This window comes from Heptranchias perlo, chromosome 29, assembly GCF_035084215.1.
Source record: "Heptranchias perlo isolate sHepPer1 chromosome 29, sHepPer1.hap1, whole genome shotgun sequence".
In the NCBI taxonomy this organism is placed as follows: domain Eukaryota; kingdom Metazoa; phylum Chordata; class Chondrichthyes; order Hexanchiformes; family Hexanchidae; genus Heptranchias; species Heptranchias perlo.
Window position 1 is genome coordinate 30,960,456 of NC_090353.1, and position 22,102 is coordinate 30,982,557.

The following is a 22,102-nucleotide window of genomic DNA, read 5'->3' on the forward strand; positions in this document are numbered from 1 at the left end:
TGGGAATGGGAAAGCTGTGTTGGAAAAGCCTTACCAGATAAAGGAGCAATATTCAAGTCAACAGACTTGGACCTTACAGTGAGTTAGGAGTTATTAATGGGGAAAATATTTTTCTACAACCAAGCTTCTTGGATGTAACTTTAGCAAGAGAAGAGATACGGGAGCATAATTTAAGATTAGAAGATAGTGAATTTAAGCCATCCAATGGCAAGTTACATGAAATGATTCTAATTTATCATCTTAAACCATCAATCAACTTGGTCTATGTTAATAAGTGTGGCTTGTAACAAACAGGTGATAAAATACAGAAAGTAGAATTTAAACTCAAAATGACAAGTTTCATGGAGAAAGAATTGGAAATATTAGTCTGAGAACTTATTGTGGAGATGCCGGTGATGGACTGGGGTTGACAATTGTAAACAATTTTACAACACCAAGTTATAGTCCAGCAATTTTATTTGAAATTCACAAGCTTTCGGAGGCTTCCTCCATTTTGCACATTCACCTGAGGAAGGAGGAAGCCTCCGAAAGCTTGTGAATTTCAAATAAAATTGCTGGACTATAACTTGGTGTTGTAAAATTGTTTACAATTGAGAACTTATTAGAAGAAGAAAATAGTCTTGAAAGCAGTCATGATTCTTATATTTAGGCAACTGTGATTTATTTGATGCAGCAAAGCACAGCAAACTGGCTAATCTCAGAGATGTCTCCTGTGAGTGACTGAAAGGGCATTGTGGCACAGAAATTGAAAGTCATTGTGACTTTCACAGCCACAGACAGCGCAGATGGTGGACTGTGCCTGCAGCTCTTGCTCTATCAGGTGGCAGATATCACTGACAGCTTTCTTAGCGAGACAGAGCGTCTTCCAGATTTATCCCCTGCGAAACTCAGATAACTCACTCTGTTGTGATACACCTAATTCTGGTCCCTATTATTTCTGCTTCCTATGTCCATTGATCTCTCAGCCTGCCTTTGCCTGATCCTCCTCCAAAATATTTTCCATGATGTGGAGATGCCGGTGATGGACTGGGGTGGACAAATGTAAGGAATCTTACAACACCAGGTTATAGTCCAATAGTCCAACTGTTGGACTATAACCTGGTGTTGTAAGATTCCTTACAAAAATATTTTCCAGTGTGGCACTGGTTATTCATCTCATTGCTGTTTGTGGGACCTTGCTGTGTGCAAATTGACTGCCCTGTTCACCTACATTTCAAAAGTAATTTATTAGCTATGAAGTGATTTGGGACACTCTGAAGTCATGAAAGGTGCTATATAAATGCAAATTCTTTATTTCTTTACCTGTTACCCTCGTCCAATAATCAATTAAAAAATGACAGCAATTGATATCAGTGTGTTTCTTTCATCATGATCCTCTTAGGGAGGAAATGCACATCCCTAACCACACTGCAATGTGCAGAAAGATGTTATTATGTGTTACAAATGGTTCACTGCTATGATCTTAAGTGTAGAACAGATGGATCTCAAGAATGCACAAACTTGGAGAATTCTTAGTGCAGTTGGATGGTATGTAACAAGACTATCCATTTCACAAATGCCTGAAAGGATTTTTTCCCCTGTGACCTTTAACTATCGTACAGACTGACAACTAAATGCATTTAGCAAAGTTAATCTTCAGCCAGAGACACAAAACCATGCGAATCACAGAGGTAATGGAGAGGTTAACTGTTCAAATTAGTCACAGCAGGAGGCTTGAAACAGAGGTTAGTAATGGTATTAATCAAAGAAGTGGGCTGCCACCTGCACAGATGGTGTGGTGGTAAACTACAAAACAGTTCAATTGTTTACAGTGCAATTTATATAAGATCAACGGATGAAGCCTTTTTCATGTTATAATTTTATTGGCCTATATAAAGCGGAGTTCTATTACTTTGAGCCCATCTGTGCCCATGCTTAAGCATTGTGCCTTGTGTAGTGGTGAATTTTAATCAGTCATCGCTGGGACTTCGGTTTAACCCCAGTGCAGCCCTGATGGAAGAAGGTCTTCTCTCTGCTGGCTGGAGAGATGCTTGGACAATCACAATATGATTAGGCAGAGTTAACATGGTTTTATGAAAGGGAAATCATGTTTCACGAATCTATTAGAGTTTTTTGAGGGTGTAGCTAGCAGGATAGATAAGGGGGAACCAGCGGATGTAGTATACTTGGACTTTCAAATGGCATTCGATAAGGTGCCACACAAGAGATTGTTACAAAAGATTAGGGCTCATGGGATTGGGGGTAATATGTTAGCATGGATTGAGGATTGGTTAATGGACAGAAAACAGAGAATAGGAATAAACGGGTCATTATCGGGTTGGCAGGATGTAACTAGTGGGGTGCCGCAAGGATCAGTGCTTGGGCCTCACCTGTTTACAATATATTTCAATGACTTAGATGAGGGGACCGAGTGCAATGGATCCAAGTTTGCTACGATACAAAACTAGGTGGGATACAAAGCTAGTTACAACCTGCCAACCCGAAAATGACCCGTTTATTGCTACACTGTTTTCTGTCCGTTAACCAATCCTAATCCATGCTAATATATTACCCCCAATCCCGTGAACGTTAATCTTGTGTAACAACCTCTTGTGTGGCAATTTAGCGAATGCATTCTGAAAATCCAAATATACTATATCCACTGGTTCCCCCTTCTCTACCCTGCTAGTTACACCCTCAAAAAACTCTAACAGGTTTGTCAAATACGATTTCCCTTTCATAAAACCGTATTGACTCTGCCTAATCATATTATGATTTTCTAAGTGCCCAGTTACTACGTCCTTAATAATAGATTCTAGTATTTTCCCTGCTACTGATGTCAGGCTAACTGGCCTAACTGGCTAACAGTTCCCTGTTTTCTTTCTTCCTCCTTTCTTGAATAGTGGGGTTACATTTTCTACCTTCCAATTCATAGGGACCGTTCTAGAATGCAGGGAATTCTGAAAGATCAAAACCAATGCATCCACTATCCCTGCAGCCACCTCTTTTAAAACCCTAGGATGTAGGCCAGGGGATTTGTCGGATTTTAGTCCCATTAATTTCTCCAGTGCTTTTTCTTTACTAATCTTAATTACTTTAAGTTCTTCATTCTCATTAGATCCTTGGTTCCCCACTATTTCCGGTATGTTTTTTGTGTCTTCTACTATGAAAACAGATACAAAATATTTGTTTAACATCTCTGCAATTTCCTTATTCCCCATTATAATTTCTCCTGTCTCTGCCACTAAGGGACCCACGTTTACTTTCGCTAATCTCTTCCTTTTTACATACTTGTAGAAGCTCCTACAATCTGTTTTTATATTTCTTGCTAGTTTACTCTCACATTCAATTTTCTCCCTCTTGATCAATTTCTTGATCATCCTTTGCTGATTTCTAAAACCCTCCCAATCCTCAGGCTTACTACTCTTTTTGGCAACATTGTAAGCATCTTCTTTTAATCAAAATCTATCCTTCACTTCTCTAGTTAGCCGTGGTTGATCACTTTTCCCGTGGAGTTTTTATTCCTTAAGGGAATGTATACTCGTTGAGAATTATGAATTATTTCATTAAATGTTTGCCATTGCTTATCCACCATCATATCTTTTAATATAATTTCCCAATCTACCATAGCCAACTCGCCCCTCACACCTAGGTAATTGGCTTTGTTTAAATTTAAGACTCTAGTTTTGGACTTAACTACATCACTCTCAAACTCAATATGAAATTCTGTCATATTATGATCACTCTGCCCCAGAGGATCCTTAACTAATTAACCCTTTCTCATTACGCAACACTAGATCTAAAATAGTCTGTTCTCTAGTTGGTTCCTCGACATTATGTTCTAGAAAACTGTCTCGAATGCATTCCATGAACTCGTCCTCCAAACTACTTTTGCCAATTTGGTTTGCCCAGACTATATGAAGATTAAAGTCCCCCACGATTATTGCATTACCCTTGTTACACGCTCCTCTAATTTCGTGATTTATACTCTGTCCAACACTATAACTACTGTTAGGGGGCCTATGAACTACGCCCACCGGTGTTTTCTGCCCCTTGTTATTTCTTAGCTCCACCCATACTGATTCTACATCCTGATTTTCTGAGCTAAGTTACTGTCTCACCACTGTCTTTATCTCATCCTTTATTATCAGGGCTACCACCCCCCCCCCACTTTTCCATTTTGCCTGTCTTTTCTAAAAGTCAAGTACCCTGGAATATTTAGTTCCCAACCTTGGTCACCCTGCAACCACGTCTCAGTAATGGCTACTAGATCAAACCCATTATCTCTATTTGTGCCATTAATTCATCTATCCTGTTACGAATGCTTCGTGCATTCAGGTATAGTGCCTTTAATTTTAACTTTTTACTATTTTTCCCTGATGTGACTTTAGTCACTAATGCCCTATTACCTTGGTTAAACTCTCTCTCTTCCTGACACACTCTGCTTGTTTTTACCCAAATCGCTACTCTCTCTACAGCCTTGACTTTTCTCTTTGGACTTATAAATTTATCCTTACCTGAACGCTCCCCCCCTCTTATTAGTTTAAAGCCCAATCTACCGCTCTAGTTGTTCGATTCGCCAGGACACTGGTCCGAGCCTGGTTCAAGTGGAGCCTGTCCCAATGGAACAATTCCCTCTTTTCCCACAACTGGTGCCAGTACCCCATGAATTGAAACTCCTGCTTCCCAAACCACTCTTTCAGCCACGCATTTAACCATCTAATCTCTTTGTCATTATGCCAATTTGCGCGTGGCTCAGGTAGTAATCCAGAGATTATTACCTTTGAGGTTTTGCTTTTTAATTTGGACCCTAGCTCCTCAAACTCCCTCAGCAGAACCTCATTCCTAGTTCTACCTATGTTGTTGGTTCCTACATGGACCACGACAACTGGATCCTCACCCTCCTGATTCACGTTCTTCTCCAACCACGAGGAGATAGCCTTAACCCTGGCAATGGGCAGGCAACACAGCCTTCGGGACTCCCGGTCACGGCTGGAGAGAGCGGTATCTATCTCCCTGACTATACTATCACCTAACACTATCACATAACTTTGTGCTCCCCCCACTTGAATGGCCTCCTGTACCACATTGCCGTGATCAATTTGCCCATCCTCCCTGCAGTCTTTATTCTCATCCACACAGATGGCAAGTTCCTTGTACCTGTTGGACAAGGGCAAAGGCTTCATCCGGGGTCCCCTTACCTGCCTGACTCGCAGTCACATCCTCCTGTCCCTGGCCACTAACCAAATCTAAACCACTACCTAAACTAAGTGGTGTGACTGCCTCCTGCGTCAAAGTGTTCAGGTAACTCCCCCTCCCTGATGCATCGTAATGTCTGCACCTTAGACTCCAGCTCAACAACTCTGAGCTGAAGTTCCTCGAGTTGCAGACACTTACAGCAGATGTGGTTGCCTGGGATCACACTGCCCTCCTCAAACTCCCTCATGCAGCAGTTACAGCACACCACCTGCACTGCCATCTCTATCGAACCTTGTTTTATTTATTAAAGTTTTTATATAATTCACTTGGTTTATTTTTAGTTTTTTTAAAACTAATTAATTTATCTAGTTTAAATTATTAATTTAATAAGTATTAGCAAGTTATAGGTTCCTAGTTTAAACTTGGATGAAAAGATGGGTTTTAAGTAGGGTGTTAAAGGGGGATAGCATAGTGGAGGAGTCTAGGGTGGGAATTTCAGAGAGTCGGAGCTAGGTAACTGAAGCCACAGCAGGTACAGCAAAGGGAGGGAGGCATGCATAATAGGCCAGGGTCAGAAGAACGGAAAGCTCAGGGGTTGTAGAGTTGGAGGAGGTTACAGAAATAGGGAGGACAAGGGCGTGGAGGAATTTAAAAACAGGGACAAGAATTTGAGGTGTTGACATGTTTATTAGGTCCAATCTAAGAGTATGAGCTCTCAGGATTTATTCATCTGTCATTTTCTCCCTCTGCATGTGGCTCATCACCATACCAGTTCCTGAGTCTCTAATTTAAAAGCAGGAAAATGGCGCATAAAGGTTGAAATGGGTCACACTTAAAAAAACACAAAGGGCTCAATTTTCAAAGTAAAAAACGGGTGGGTTTGGGGCCGGGGGCATTGAAAATTGCCACCATTTCAGACCCGCCCCCAACCCGCCTCCAACCTGCCCATTTCCGGTTTTCTCTTGCGCGTGACCAGGGACGGGCGACCAACCCACTCCCAGGAGGCGGGTCGGGCCTTAAAACCTTTCAAGGAGGCATCAGGCCTCCATTTTTCACTAATTCCCAATTTCAACCCCGTGGGGCCGGGATTCCCGGGTCTTTTGTTTTACGCCTCGTGAAAGGAGGCGAGAAGGCCCGAGACTAACAGGTACAGCTTGTGGGCCCGGAGGAGCAGGAGTGCTTCCCCCAGGCCCAACAAGCCTACGTGCACCGACCCCCGACCGATCATGGACCCCCCCCACCCCGATCGCGGACCCCCGACCCCGACCCCAATCCTCTCCCTGACCCCGACCCTCCCCCTCCCCTGATCCTCCCCCCAACCCTCTCCCTCTGACCCCGATCCTCCCCTCCAACTCCTGACCCCCGATTCCAATCCCCCGACCACGATCCTCCCCCCCCAACTCCGATCCTCCCATTCAACGATTGCGGACCCCCGCGATGACCCCCGATCCCGACACCCCTCCCCCAGTGAATGACCCCCGATCCCATCCCCTATGACTCGTGACCCCAGTGCCCACCCATGCCCCTTGCCCCCGTGCCCACCCATGCACTCCCATGCCTCCCCCCCCCCCACCATCGATACAAACAAGGACTTACCTAAAGACGTCCTCTCCTGGCTGGTCTCCCGTCCGATTGATACCAGCCTGTCAATCAGCTGGTCAGTCAGACGGAAAACCAACAAAAAATAAATAAAAGACGTCAAAATCGTAAGGACGTACGGGAAACCCGTACTAATGGGTTTCCCGACCTCAATTTGACTCCCCCGTCTCTGTTTTAAAATTGAGTCCAAAGTGTCTGTAGTTGCAAAGCTGGAGGGAGTTCTCCCAATCAGCCACCGTAACTTCGGACGTGGGTGGAAATCCTAGATAAACCACACAAATGAGGTTTCTGCCGATCTTCCACCAAAGTTATGGCGGTCAATCAGGAGAACCCCCGAGGAAATTGCAGTCTTTCTCCAAAGGTGTCTCATAATTAAAACAATTGAACACCAACGACACCTTTGATTCCCAGCCTAATATAAGATATGCGATTTGAGAACCTCTCATTCACTCACTCACCTGACGAAGGAGATAATCTCCGAAAGCTTGTGATTTTCAAATAAAACTGTTGGGACTATAACCTGGTGTTGTAAGATTCCTTACAATTGAAAAGAAAGTAGCAAGTTGAGTTTAAATGAAATGCCAAACTGGAAATACCTAACAGACAGTACTAGGACTTTTAAAAAGCCGAACACACATTTACATAAGAAATAAGAAGAAAAAGAGTGAATGCTAAAAATCTGAAATAAAGACTGAAAACGCTGGAAATACACAGCAGATCACTAAGCATCTAAAGAGAGATGATAGGTTAAAAATTCAAGGGCAGACAGACTCTTCACAGAAGGAAGGATCGACATCACAAATGTCAACCTGCCACCACCCGAAAAGCTAGCCCCAAAACGCTAAACGTCTCCATTCGACATGCTAACATGTCTTTTATATTGAGATGTTGACAGATCTGCTGTATATTGCCAACATTTTATAACATACACATATATTTCTTTCTTTCCTCTATGTCAGGAAACGTGTTTTCTTTTTCAATTAAAAGTCACTGTAGCTTTAATATTCAGGACTGCAGTTTATTGCTGGTCCCCAGCCACATGCCCAGGACGGGTCTCAGTATGGTGGAGCCGGATTGAATATTTTCTGCTCCACTTACTAGCAAAAGGATAATCAAAAACCGTAAAATTTTCAGGAAAGTCAAGTATCTGGGCTACAAAGAGAATGCACAAAGCCAGTACAGATGGGTTCATTAGCCTGGGGTGAAAAATGAAATGTCTCTTAGCATTGCTTTAGTGCATTAAATTATGATTATTAAAATTATTTCTGTAGCAATGCCTAACATAATGTTAAACAAGCATGTGTAAAAAAATAGTTGACTGAAATACCTAAATTCATTTAACGAAACACTTTGTTAAGGTAATTAAACCTCATAGATGTCATTAGGAAGCAGAGTTCTGACAGTAATCTCTATCGTAATTGTGAGTTTTTAATCAAGGGTACACAGAGAGCGGCAACATCACCATTATGTTTTATTGTTCTGTTTCTGCTATTCATCACAGAATGTAAATTACTCACAGCCAGTAGCATCTATATTTTATTAGCACTGTGGCTAAATCACATCAGCATCACAGTCCATGGCACTAATGCAACTTAGCACAAACTGTGCACCGTTTGATCGCCCCATCTTTGTGGCAGTACTATTATACAAGTTTTTGTTCTGTGCCATTATGCTGGCATTGACGAGCAAATATTATTCTAGCATTACAGGGTGTAGAAACATAGGGGGTAATTCTCTGAGGCTCTTCTCCCAGTGTGGAGCCTCACTCAGGGCTAGTATGGTAATGGAGGTGGGGCTACAACATGGCGGTCGTGATTTTTTTTGACCCATGCACACCTGTAATGTTTGAGATTTTGTAGTATCTGTTGAGGCAGTGGAAAGGGTGCTACAATTGGCCTCAATGCCCTGAGCAAGGGAAGGAGAGAAAAGACACAGCCAGAGCACCCATTCCTTTTCTTTTTAAATTGTCATCCTTCTACCTCCTTTACTGACGTGCTGATCCCTTGTTGGTAGATGGTTCTGAAGACAGCTGGCACCCTCCACTATCTCATCCAAGTGACCGTTATTCATGTGTGAGCCTTGAAGCAGAGTCTTGGCATGTAGTTCAACTGCATGGGACATCAAAGATAAGCCTGGCCCTGTCCTCATCCGTAGTTCCACTAACGGCCATTGGACAGCGATCAGGAGTCGGAAATCTGGCTGATTTTTCTCTCCCTAACCTAGGGACACTGAAACTAATTGTAGTGCCTCTATTACATACTGGCACGAATCAGCTATCTCAGCACAGACTGGAGATTGAACCTGGGAAATTACTAATTTATAGGCGTCAGTGGAATAATACGCCAGCAATGGTACCCTAGCCTACTGAAAAGAGGGCAGAAATTCAAAAAATAATAAAGAACTTACTGTGCTACAGTGGCCTCAATCCTGCACTGCTGATCCCACCATCCCACTGAACAGAATCCCAGTGAGGCACTGCCACAGTTTAAGCTTTTAAGAAAATTTTTTTTTTCTTCTTTTGCCACTTGTACAGTATATGATTCCAATTGAGATTTCTGTCATCTCATTGCTGTGTCTGCAGAGGAAAAATCCCATATATGTTTGGCTCATTTGTGAGGCACTTTCCCCTCTAGTGCTCAGATGCAACATAGAGCACATCAATTGTGCACCTAATTGCTAACTTGTGCTTATGAATTAAAATCTATTGATTGTGTCATGATGCAGAGAATTGCACTTTGTGTCAGTGACAGCAGAAGCAGAGAGAATATTTATCCCAAACTGCAGTCGACTTCTGATAATTCAAAGTCATTTAAGTTAAGCAATGTAAATAACAAAGCAAAGTAGAGAATTAATCCTAAAAAAAATGAATTATCACATAATTTGAATTAAGCGAGTAGACTGTATCACACACAAAACAAATCCAGCAACACAGTGAGGGCCTGATCTCACACAGGGCACCAAACACTCCCAACACCTGAAATTAGACCCTTACACTAAAATTCAGGCATCTTCCATATGATCTATTGTAGATGAGTGAAAATTTACTTCAGAAAAACACTTGCAAAAATATAACTGACAAATACATTTTTTATGATGTTGGCCTCATTTCATTAGCACATTGCTGCTTTAGCCATTTTCTGCAGAGCAGAGAAGTTTAAAAGGAGATTTGATAGAGGTGTTCAAAAATCATAAACGGTTTTGATAGAGTAAATAAGGAAAAACTGCTTCCAGTGGCAGAAGGGACGGTAATCAGAGAACACACATTTAAGGTGATCGGCAAAAGAACCAGAAGCGACATGAAACATTTTTTTCTACGCAGCGAGTTGTTATGACCTGGAATGCACTGCCTGAAAGGGCGGTGGAAACAGATTCAGTGGTAACTTTCAAAAAGGGAATTGGATATATACTTCAAGGGAAAACATTTATAGGGCTATGGGAAAGAGCAAGAAAGTGGGACTAATTGGGTAGCTCTTTCACAGGTACGACAGGCCAAATGGCTTCCTTCTGCGCTGTACCATGCTATGATAATATGATAGCACTATTTTCCTTTGGACAGCTGACACAGTCTTTGGGACATTATTACAGGGGTTCCACCAGAGTTGCACACCCCCTTCAATGAAGTTTGAAAATCATGAAATAAATGGATTAACAATTGTGTTCAAATAGGGCAGAAAGGAATTTTACTCAAACACATTGGCCAGAGCAAATTAAATCCCGACCCCATTTGGAGGCCGTACGTTTCTCTTTTGGCAAACACACACAAAATGCGCCCTGCAAAAGCAGACTTCAATGCCATACAAATTGCAAGCCGCACTTTACCTGAAAAATAAACCAACTCGTGACATTGGGACAGAACAGTCCCCTTGCCTTCAACTCCATGATGTGTGAACAATAGAGCAACAGTGAGCCTAATGAGATGATGCCAGATTCATGAATGCTGCATTTTCCATATAGCTCTGCAGTCTTTTTGCAATGGTTGCAATGTCACATGGGGGTATTTAAATCCCTGTTCACTGTCATTTACTCTTTCAAGCAAAAAATTACACTTTCCAACCTTGGTGGCATCCTGCACTATGGGTTTGCCCTTCACCTTGGATTCTCAATAAAAAAAACACAAAACAAAATGGGGAAACACTGTAGTTTGTCGATAAAAAGAGCCAGAAAAGTGAGCAACAAAGGAAATGCAGTTCATTTCTCTTACTTTTCCCCCCTACCAAATTACACAATCACTATGCTTTTCAACACGTCCATTTTTCTTAACCTTATGCAATTTATTCCTTGTTTGTCTATGTGTTTGCTTCATTATCTTGTTGTCATGCCAGTTAGATGCAGGTGTTTGCAACTTTCTCCAAACAGGCTGTGTAATCGAAACATACAGAAAATTGCTGCAGTAATTGTTAAAAATAGATAGACTTGTAATTGTTTTATTGTCAAATCCTTCATTTTCCAATGATCTGAAGAGCAAAGCTACCATTTTGCAGTGAAACCCTGTTATTGAAACTTCAGTCTCAATTTTGTTATTGTACAGCAAAAGCGGCTTCCCTTTTCCACAGCACCTCTCACATATAGAGAGATGTCTCTAAGTGCTTTACAGGTTGGTGCAAAACAGTGGGTGCCAAGCATGGGAGAAATATAAGGGAACAGAAAAACCCAAAGAGAAGGGTTGAGAGGAAGCCTTTGAAGATGGGCATGGATGCCAAAAAGTAAAGGAATTGAGGGAGGGGGGGAAGAGAGGCTATTAGAGAAATTGAGATTTAAGGAGACGGATTAGGCTTGGGCAATTATGGGGGAGAGGTATGGCATGAGTGGATAATATTATGATTTACCAAGAAATAGAAACTGGTGAGGGTCAATGGAGATCAGTGTCACTGCACTCAAGTCAGTACAAGATACACAGCATACCCATTTTTACCTGTATGAATTGAATGGGGAAAAGGGGCACAAGGGATGAATGCACCAGAACACTCAATGCCATCCGTGCAGTATTATTCAAAGCTTGAAATTAACACTGCACGTCAACCAGTTAATTAGAAATGGACCACTGAGGCCTGTAGAATGAGTAGCCAAATGTACCAGTGACTACTTCCCACTGTGGCACTACAGTTCCAAAAACAAGAAACTCTTTCACAACCTGTTTTCAATAAACGTGAAAGTGTATTTATATGAAGATAAAGTAAGTAAACTTTGAGTTTCTATTATGTTTGCAGACCAGTTTTTATTGCGAGCTAGTGCCTTTTGCCCGCTACTGGTTGTGTGGTCCAAAGGTTCTGTTGCTTTTGTTAAAGCTCTGTTATAAACTACCTGTATTCTCCACTTAAAACATTTATGTAAAAATTAAAAACACTGATATAACACAAGGGAAAGGAATGGCTGGAAGACAAGCTACTACTGTGAATGAGTACCCTTGCTGGATTTTGACCAAATATTGCGGCTGTGATACTCAAGTGCACACTGAGTCAAGACTACACGTATTTTTGTTCTGCATCGTTGGCCCTCTATTATAATATAAATAACCCTGGTCAGAAAGTTATCTCTATTCAAATCATCCATTAGACAACTGATAAGAGGCCAGAACCTCGCTGAATGTTCACTTATCAAAGCCTAGATCAATTTAACTCAAAAAATACACATTGCCATCCTTACTTCTATTGATATATAGTTACAATAAGGGAAGAAAAAGCCTGACTCCGCTATTTTGAGAAGGATCATTCAAGTGAAACTGTAGAAAATTGCGGTAATTAATGCTAGAACGAGCGAGAACTACACCAATTCATTTTTTCACAGATAACTCTGGGAACAAAATTGAAGGCTTGGCAGACTGAATTTTATCAGAGGTATTTGTTTCACTTTGATTTTAAAAGCTGAAGTTTTCCTAGAAGTTTTAATGGTAGCACTTCCTGACAGTTCAAAGGGTAAATATGTCATGTAGTTTGATAATGTGCCATACAGGGGCATCCCAGATTCAACTGCTGATCTGAGTCTGCCAAATTCAGTTCAGTGATAGCCGAGATGTCACAATTTGCCTCACTGTTGCCAGGTAGGGAGAAAAGAAAGGTCAGCATCATGTTCCTGATGTCTATCCAGTGACACCACCCACCTCTTACTGGAAGTGCGTTTGTGTGAACATTGGCTGAGGATAGGATTAGGATCACCCGTGATCCTTCTGCAGTCAAAGAGACTACAGATGTCTAGGCTCGTGAAAAATGGTATTGGATGGCTGCTGGTGCCCATGGAAAAGTAGTCCTGCCTTCAGTGAGAACGGTTACTAGTGCGGTAAAAGGAAAAAAACAAGCTTTATTATGGTTAACAATTTATTGTATTGAATCATTATGCATAAGTCTGTTTAATCCATGGCTGCAAGGCTGGTAGGATGGGCCCACATCTGTGCCTGATATCAGACAGACTGGTGTATGAAGCATCCTACTTTGGCATTGGAGATTCCGTTAACTAAAATGGGTGGCAGTCAGATTATTCTTTACTTCCTGGGCTAATGTTATGTCATTTTCTGCTAGTGAAGGCAAGTGGAGTCCTTTATTTTCCGTGGCCATGGAATGGACATGTTCATCTTACTGGTTGAAGGGTGGTTCAGTTATGGTCATGCAGCAGGCTACAATCATTCTGCACACCGTCACTGGCTTTGATGCAAAATCCTTAGCCTTCCGCCTGAGTGATCAAGGCAATTGAGTCTCATCTTTAGAACACTAAATGTTTTCTGCATGATGGAATGTGGAACGTGTCATGCCCAGTTGTAGCTTTGTTCTGATGCCAGCTGTGGATTGTTCTCAAGTTGCAGCCCAATTTCATAATAACCAGACTTCAAGTCAGCCATCATGTTCAAATGTCATAGCCAGAGACAATTGGCTGAGTAAGGAACTGTGGATTGATCCCAGATGTTGCACATTCACATGCAAGATTTTTCACTAGACATCACAGATCACCTACAGATTGACTGAATTGAAGACTCTGTGGTTTATATAAGCAGAAGGATTGCCTGTGGGCACCCTTATGATTGTGGTCAATGGCACCCAAGTCCTTGGAGATTGCAACAATGGCATAGACATTTTGTTGTTTTTCTCAAACTATTGCCGCAAACATCTATGGAAATGAAATGAATGAACCTGTAACTTTTCTGGAACAGTGAATTGTCATGTCCCGAATGCAGTTGGACATTGCTCTTTGACTCACTCTGGTGGACATTCACTCTGGTGATCAGAATGTGTCAGTGGTGAAAAGATTCCGAGCATGTGTGATCTGCACAGACACAAGCAGAGCAGTTGAAACACATCGACCCTCAAATCTTCTGCTACCATTTACTACACGACAGTAATTGCCTCACTGCAGAGGCTGAACCTCCTGAAATAATGCTCCGTGGTTAGGTATGGCACCCTGACACTGCAGATCCTCTTGATTTGTTTGGTGATGACTTTGTCCTGTTAGCACCAGCTCTAAGCTGGACTTGCAGGACATATTGGCCCTTTAAGGTGATCAGAAACTGCAATGTTACCTTAAATGAATCTGATCCCCTACTTAATCAGCTTAGTTGTGTTTTCACGACAGCTTTGCAAATCCATTTCTGACAACTGAGACTTAAGTTGGTAAATGGCAACCTCCGTCCACAAAAGGAGTGATTCAATGTGCATAACTCTGCTGTTTCTGGGTGTTGTTAGACCATCAGAAACATTACAGCCACCTAGGGACTCAATCCCAGAGCTGTACAAGTCTGCAAACTTTAGCTGTTTGAAGGAGGTATATATTTTAAACACATGAATGTGGGTTCAAAAGAAAGACATTTTAGAAATTAGTAGGTCCATTATGACATAAAATGGAAAATGGTTAAGTCCATCTTCACAATACACTGAGAGTGCAGCGATTTGAACACTAAGTCTGAATACAGAACTGTCAATGAAAGCACATTTCTGCACGGGGATTAGTACTGAGAAGACTCAGTAATATAATGACCTTCTCAGCTTAATATTAACACATCACGGTGCAACTGACAGGAGGCAGTGAAATCAGAGCTACCCGAGAAAAACGAGCAGAAGAAAGCTATCCCATTCTCACACTAAATCATGCTGAATGAACTAAAATGCATTTTAAGAAAAAGTAAAGCACTGTCAGGCTATTGCAGCATGTTGAAGGCTTTGATTGAAACTTGGCTCACAGAAGGCGACACCATGCCCCGTTTTGAAGCTTGCCTGCCAGACTATATTTTCTACCCACCTGCCCCGCGCAAACTGTCATGGTGGTAGTACGGGCCATAGCACCAAATCACACCTCGGTCTCTCCCCCTACTCCTCTGGTACCGTCTCTTCTTTCGAGTACCTCATCTTATTCCATACCTCTCGCCTCTCCTTTAAAATCCTCATTCTTTACCGCTCCCCTGGCCTCATCCACAGTTTCTGATCAAGATATCTTCCTCAGCTTCTGTACAGAGCATTTCCTCATCCTTGGTGATTTTAATTTCTATTGAGATTTCTATTTCAACTCCCCTCCATATAAACTCTCTTACCCATATTAACAGCCACACCCTTGACTGTGTCATCTCACGTGGCCTCTCTATTCCCATGGTCTCGATCATAGACAAGGCCATCTCTAAGCACTTCCTTGTATCCCTCAACGCCCACTTCCCCAAGCCCTTCGAACCCCACTTCCTTCTGCCCATGGAAAAAATTCTCTCCTAGGTCACTTACAATTGCATCTCCAGGATCTCCCCCCCGACCCACGATTACGTCCCTGACCCACGATCTCTTCCCCCCACCCCCTGCGATCTCTCTCCCCCCCAACCCACGATCTCTTCCCCCCACCCCCCGACCGTGATCTCTCCCTCCCTCCCGCCTCTCCGCTCCCCAGCTGTGGCCTTGTACTGCAGGCCTTCCCGCCCAGGAATCAGCCAGCCTCTCAATCCCCCCTCCTCGCCTCCCCGTAAATATGGGGGCCAGAGACTCGGGCAAGGTCAGGACCAGCTGGGGCTAAGGGCTGCAATATGCTGATTTCTAAAATAAGTTTTAAAACAGCCCAGTACCCTGGGAAGGATTGATGGTATGATTAAATTGCATTAAAAAAAAAGATATCCATTGTCAGGAGCTCAGGGAGAAAGATAAATCATTATTACAATTTGATTTTGGTATTAAGAGTTAATTCTTGTTTGGCTTTAGGAAGCTGGTTGAATCTTCTACTTACTAAGAAGAAAGTCGCCCCCATTGCCGATTCCCAACAAGCAGCTTTGATATTAGCGGAATCACTGTTCAGTAGAACAAGTCAATTTTCATCCACCATCACACACCCAGGACAATACCTGCTGAGATGTCAACTGCGAACACATCACTCACAGCATAAATCCAATCAACAGTATTCTCAGGTGCAAGTAAATAAATTTAGTCAAGGCAAAGGTATCATTGAACACGTAGGTAAAGTATTGTCACTATGTAAGCTTCAGTAATGGTTAGCTTGGTCAGTTTCCAATTTACATGCATTAATCCAGAAAAAAACGCAGATTTTATTTGTACTATTATTTGTTTGTAACTGTGCAAGAATAATGTAAATTGAGCATGTAATTTAATTTACCATGTTTTAAACATTTTATTTGTTTTTGTCATTTAGCATTAATATTACAGCAAATAAAATAACATGGTAAATTAAATAATTTTAAAGATTGTTCTTCTATTAGACAATCTTCCCTTTTTCCCCATCCTCTCTCTCCCTCCTTCCTCTTCTGATTTTCCACCTATTCCCTCATCTACATTATCCTCTTCAAAACCTATCTCTTTGACAGTGCTTTTGGCCATTTCCCCTAACTTCTCCTTGTCTTCCTGCCAGGTGTCTACGTTACTCCTGTAAAGCTTCTTGGAATGATTCATTGTGTCAAAGGGTGCTATAGAAATCTAAGATGCATTACCTTTCATTTTATTTTTCTAATCTAACCAACACAAAAAAAAACAGATTAACCGATCATTTATGCTGTTTGTGGGACCTTGCTGTGTCCAAATTGGCTGCTGCACTAGCCTGACGACAGTTCAAAATTAATTCATTGGCTGTAAGATTCTTTGGCATGTACCAAGGACACGAAAAGCACTATAAAAATGCAAGTTCTTTCTTTATTTCTTAAACTAATGCAATCTATTTATTCTGACTCTTTTTTACTCTTTTCTTTAAAACCCTGTTGTTACCAGACTTCTTCCTTTGGGCAATTTTCTCCCCTCCCTTCCTGGAAGTATTCACTCTGGATGGGGTACAGCTCCACAGGGACTGTAGGACCTTGCCAAAGTCTTCATGTGGGAATCTGGGCAGTGAGTGTTGGCAGGATATTCGACCACAGAGACCAACACAGTGGACCCAATTCTGTTCTCACCCAATATCCACATATGTATATTTTCTAGAAGGAGTCAATGGTTGGGTAACAGGAATGAGAATCATGGTCAGTTTTCTTCTCCTATGTATTCTTTATTTCCAAATATGGCACCTCTACTGCCACTCTGGTGGAGAGCAACCAAATCTACATAGATTGGGAAGTGAACCTAGACCTTCTGGTCAGTGTGGCTCAGCTGCATGCTGAACAATTGTCCTACTGTCAGAGAATAGAAACACCAAACACACTCAGCAGTGCTGGTCTCTAATGGATATAAATGCACTCAAACCAGAAAGATTGCTGCCAGACAAGCATGAGCCCCTATAGCACAATCATGCTTTAACGATTGGACTCATCTGTAGTCTGGGAGGGTCTTGAAAAGCTTAATATTATTGCAATGAGGCTAAACTGAAGAAATAGTGTTCTACATGATGCTTTTAAAATGCAGCTTTGTATGAATTTACTTTATATTAATTTTCAATCACAATATGTGGGAGTAACATCATAAATAAAACCATAATCCATTGAATATGGAGAAATAAAATAACTGAAATAAGATTTGCATCACGAAGTAGTTAAAACATCTCAATCTATCACTGTTTTGCATAGGCTTGGGAAGTATACAACATCCACCAGGGCCCACAATAGCTTTATGTTACTGTTCTTCTCCAGTCAGCCACATTTCGCAGGTAAGCATCAATTGGTACCTTGTGCTATCATATTTTTAAACCCTGCCCAATGCCCAGTGAGCCATCAGTTCCCCAGCTGCCGTGTCTTGTACTAGTGAAAACCATTCTCGAATTGTTGGCAGGTTGACATCCCATATATATATATATATATACATCTTGTCATAATACATCTCTTCTGATCAGTTGTATCACATGACAAATACTATTGAGAAAGGCCATTCAGCCCAGCTTAATTCAATCACCCACAAAAACCTATAGATCCTCCCCCCCATCACAGCATCCAACCGTCTCTCAAATGATTCCAAGGTTTTACTTTCACTACCTTGTAAAAAAAATCCATTCCAAGTGTTTTTCGCTCGGTGTGAAGAAGGATTTACTTATATTCCCCCTCCTTTATTAAATAGGGAGAGTCTCCCAAAAGCAGCAGCAACTGAAACTGAGTGTAATTACGGCCAGGCAGTCCCTGCAGAAATGTTACCTTTTGCTTATTTTTTTGCATTCAATCCAGGTCCTTTCCAACTTTAAAAATTTTTTTCACTTTTACCACAGATTCCAACGAAAGGGCGCCTTTGGTTTAAAAATGCATCATCTGAGTTTAGGTGACATGTTGCACACTCTCTAAACAGGGGTAGCGGGTGAATAAAATGCAGTCTGTAAAAAATTAAGCATTGAAACTGCAAATCATTGCACACATACACACTTTGAACATGGGGTTATATTTCTACAGTGTTACTAATACCTTTGTGTCACAGTGGAATTCTGTTATGTACAATAGGTCAGATCAGACAGAACCACCCCTCCCACCCCCACCCTAACCCCAAAACAAATCCAGCCCTGGTATTTCTGACTAAGCAGCAAAACCAGAATTTGGTGATAGTTTACACACATATTAGCACCCTCATACTTCAGGCCTCATCATTATAATTCAGGCGAGCTGCCAATCAGGCACCCCGACGCGACTCGCCTGTCAGGGCCTAACAAATTTCAGCCTGCGCTGAGGACCACAGGTAAGTCCGCGGGATGGGGGTGAGGACGGGCTTTCAGTGGGCTGCATTGTTTTGTGGAGCCAGGAGGAGCACAAAATTTTGCAGTTTTGAAGCCTTTTTTTGAGCCGCTTCCAGCTCAAGACCCAGAAATACTAGTCGCTTGCGCATCGCAAGCTCCAACTAGTCTAAACTAGGAGTCTGGGTCTTAAATGGGCGCAGGAGCTTTTCAATATTAAAATGAGTCCTGCACTTATTTCAGGTGACCGTGGGCCACCTAAGAAAATGGCCCGACCAATTTACGCCTGTAAAAGGGACACAATAATGTTGAATTTCAGCACCATTGAATCAGACCTGCCAAGCAGTGGTTTTTAAACTTGTCTGTATGTGGAACTCCTGCAAAAATTGAGCCCCCAGCAAATATTGACAGACTAGGGACCCCTTTCAAATATTGGCACACTCTCTAGGACTCCCTGCAAATAATAACACACACCCAGAAACCCCCTGTAAATGCTGACACAATTCCAGGTGCACCCTCCAAACCCTGACACACATTTCCAGGGCCTCTGAAAATATTAACCCACTCTCAGGGGGTCCTGCAAATATTGACGTACTCCCTAGGATCCCCTGCAAATATTCCAGTGTCCCCCTCCAAAGACTAACACACTTCCGAGAACCTCCTTCAAATAGTGACACAATCCCAAGGATCTCATGTATGGACACACTCCCACGGCCCCTGCAAACACTGACACACTTCCAGGGACCTCCCGCCATACTAACACACCATCAGGACCCCTGCAAATGGTGACATACCACTGGAGACTCCCTGCAATCGCTGAAGCACCCCAATTATCCCCTCCAAATATTAGCACGTTCCCAGGGAACCTGGCAACTACTGCCATACTCCCAGAGGTGTACAAATACTAACATACTCCCATGGGGACCTAATAAATACTGACACACTTCCAGGGACATCCTGCAAATACTGACCCACCACCACCAGGGGTCCATTGTAAATATTGACACATTCCTTAGGAACCCCTGTAAATACTGAAACTCTCACAGGGACCCCCCCATTGCCCTAAACACTAAACAAAAGGAAGTGATTGCTGTCGTTGCAGAAAACATTTTCTAAAAAATGGATTGACAAACAGAAATATCATGCTAGCAAGTCAACAGATAAAGAAAAAACTGCAACATCAAACTCTAGAGATAACATGCGGAGATGGACGGAAATCTGATGACCTCGTGGACTCCCCGCCCCCGGGATCTACAGATCTCAAATCAAAGACCTATGTCATATAGAGGAAATATTTGGAGTCACAATCAGGATTAGCAAGGGCACTATAGTTTGTACGGCAATGTATGAAGCTCTATTTATCTGACTAAGGGGCACGTGTCCAAAGAAATCGGACATTTGAACCAAGTGTGTCCCTTCCAATGAGTAACACTTGGTGGGTCTAGTTGAATATACAGCATGTGGACTCGACTGCATTGAATATAAATTATGCTTGTCTTATTTCATTGAGTAAACATTGTTTTGCTACACATTTGCTTTTCCCCCTGTATTCAGCCTAATATGTTTTATAAATAAAGTTTCTTGTGCAACGTTGCAGATGGGAGGGTACTAACAAAAAGGCAATAATTCATTTATTTTTTTTATTCCTGATAAAACGATACATCTTAAAAATCACACAGTGCGTTTTTAATTACCGCAATTAACACAGGCAAGAATCAGACCGATGAATTATTACGCATTTCGTGACTGCAGGACTGGAGCAGTTCAGTCATCACATGCCACTGCCTGCAGGTACACCCCCAGATTAAAATATTGTCTGCAATACAGTACCTTCCTAATTCCTGTGCCACAGTGTAGTAATCTTCAAAGGCTATCTCTCTGTGGGATCCATCTATCCAGTAATCGCAGCTAGTTCCAGACCTGGAGGCTGGCATGATGATCATGGATATCATATATATTCTACACTGGTATTTTCCTCCAGTCTTATTTGATATTCCTTTCTTTGCATATAAAAGCAGGTCGTCCAACACGATTTTATTTTTGCAGCACTATTAATAAGTAAAAGGCACGTGCCAGATGCAAATTTCTTTAATGCAATGGCCAGCGCTGGATTGCACAACTATTTCCACCAAAAAATTATTCTGATTTCAAAAAGCTTTAGAAAGATACACCTGCCGTCTTTTTGACACTATCAAAGCACTCCGCCCACTCAAAGTTGACTGGTGCAATGACGTCCAGTGTAGGACGGGTCTAACCTGGGGTTGGCGAGTGTTTGGTTAGTCCGTGTGTCAATCCACGGCTGCTATGGCAACCGGAGCCGGGCGGTGATTGACACTTCGAGGCTGCCCTGTGCTCTTAAAGCTGAGAAGTTGCAAAAAACTGCAATTAGTAAATTTCTTAGATGAGATTTCACAGAAGGGAAAATACCAGTTTGAGGTGCTTATTTTTTTTGAAAGGAAATCTCGTTTTGCCAGGTCTTAAGACAAAAAAAAAATAAGTGCATTATTTGCTTACTCCTCCTGTCCACACACAAGCAGAAGTTAGTACAAACGCAAAATACTGCGGATGCTGGAAATCTGAAATAAAAACGGAAAATGAGGAAAATACTCAGCAAGTCAGGCAGCATCTGTAGAGAAAGAAAGTTTCTGGTCGCTGACCCTGAGGAACTTCTGACCAAGGGTCATCGACCTGGAAGGTTAACTCTCTTTCTCCAACAGAAGTTAGTAGTTTTGCCAAACGTTATATTGCAAGGAACTGTGCATTATAGGTGTCGTAGTTTGGGGAGAGGGTTGTTCAGAAAAGCCTGGTTAAACATCTTTACGTACAAAATGCTTCATTTATAGCCCAGAATTCGAAAAATCCAAGAAAACGAGGGTTTCTAGAATGGAATTGTTGTTGCACATATGCTTAGGACCCCAACATCTGTACTGCTGTTCAAATAAAGCTTGGTGTAATCAGCCTGTGGGCGTACTAACTAATTAATAGTGAGAGTTGCTGGGAGTCTGGAGGCTGAAGTCACTGTGCATTTGGCCTGATAATTACACACTAAAACCACTTCTGTTATTTTAACCTGCAGCGAATATTATTCTTGTTTTGAATTTCAGTTAGGGTTCTTTGTAACCCAATATTTGATGATAAGAAAGGACTTTATAAAGATTTTAAAACAGTAATGTCAGCATTTCTGCCTTTTTTCCCGACAAACTGTATTTGTAATGCTCTGCCTGGAGCAAACTGCTTCAAACCAGTTGCCTAATTGAAACATTGCCAGACACTGTTAAGGGAACCTCTC

The 22,102-nt window shown here is 42.0% G+C and overlaps 1 protein-coding gene across 1 annotated transcript in view; it reads right to left on the minus strand.

The window, feature by feature from the left end:
* LOC137299571 (calcium/calmodulin-dependent protein kinase type IV-like) overlaps positions 1 to 20,765 on the minus strand; it is a 92,504-nt gene extending 71,739 nt beyond the window's left edge. The window contains exon 1 of the mRNA XM_067968415.1: positions 20,644 to 20,765. Coding sequence (XP_067824516.1) covers positions 20,644 to 20,765 — 122 coding nt within the window. The remainder of the gene's footprint in view (positions 1 to 20,643) is intronic.
* Between the last annotated feature and the right edge of the window lie 1,337 nt (positions 20,766 to 22,102).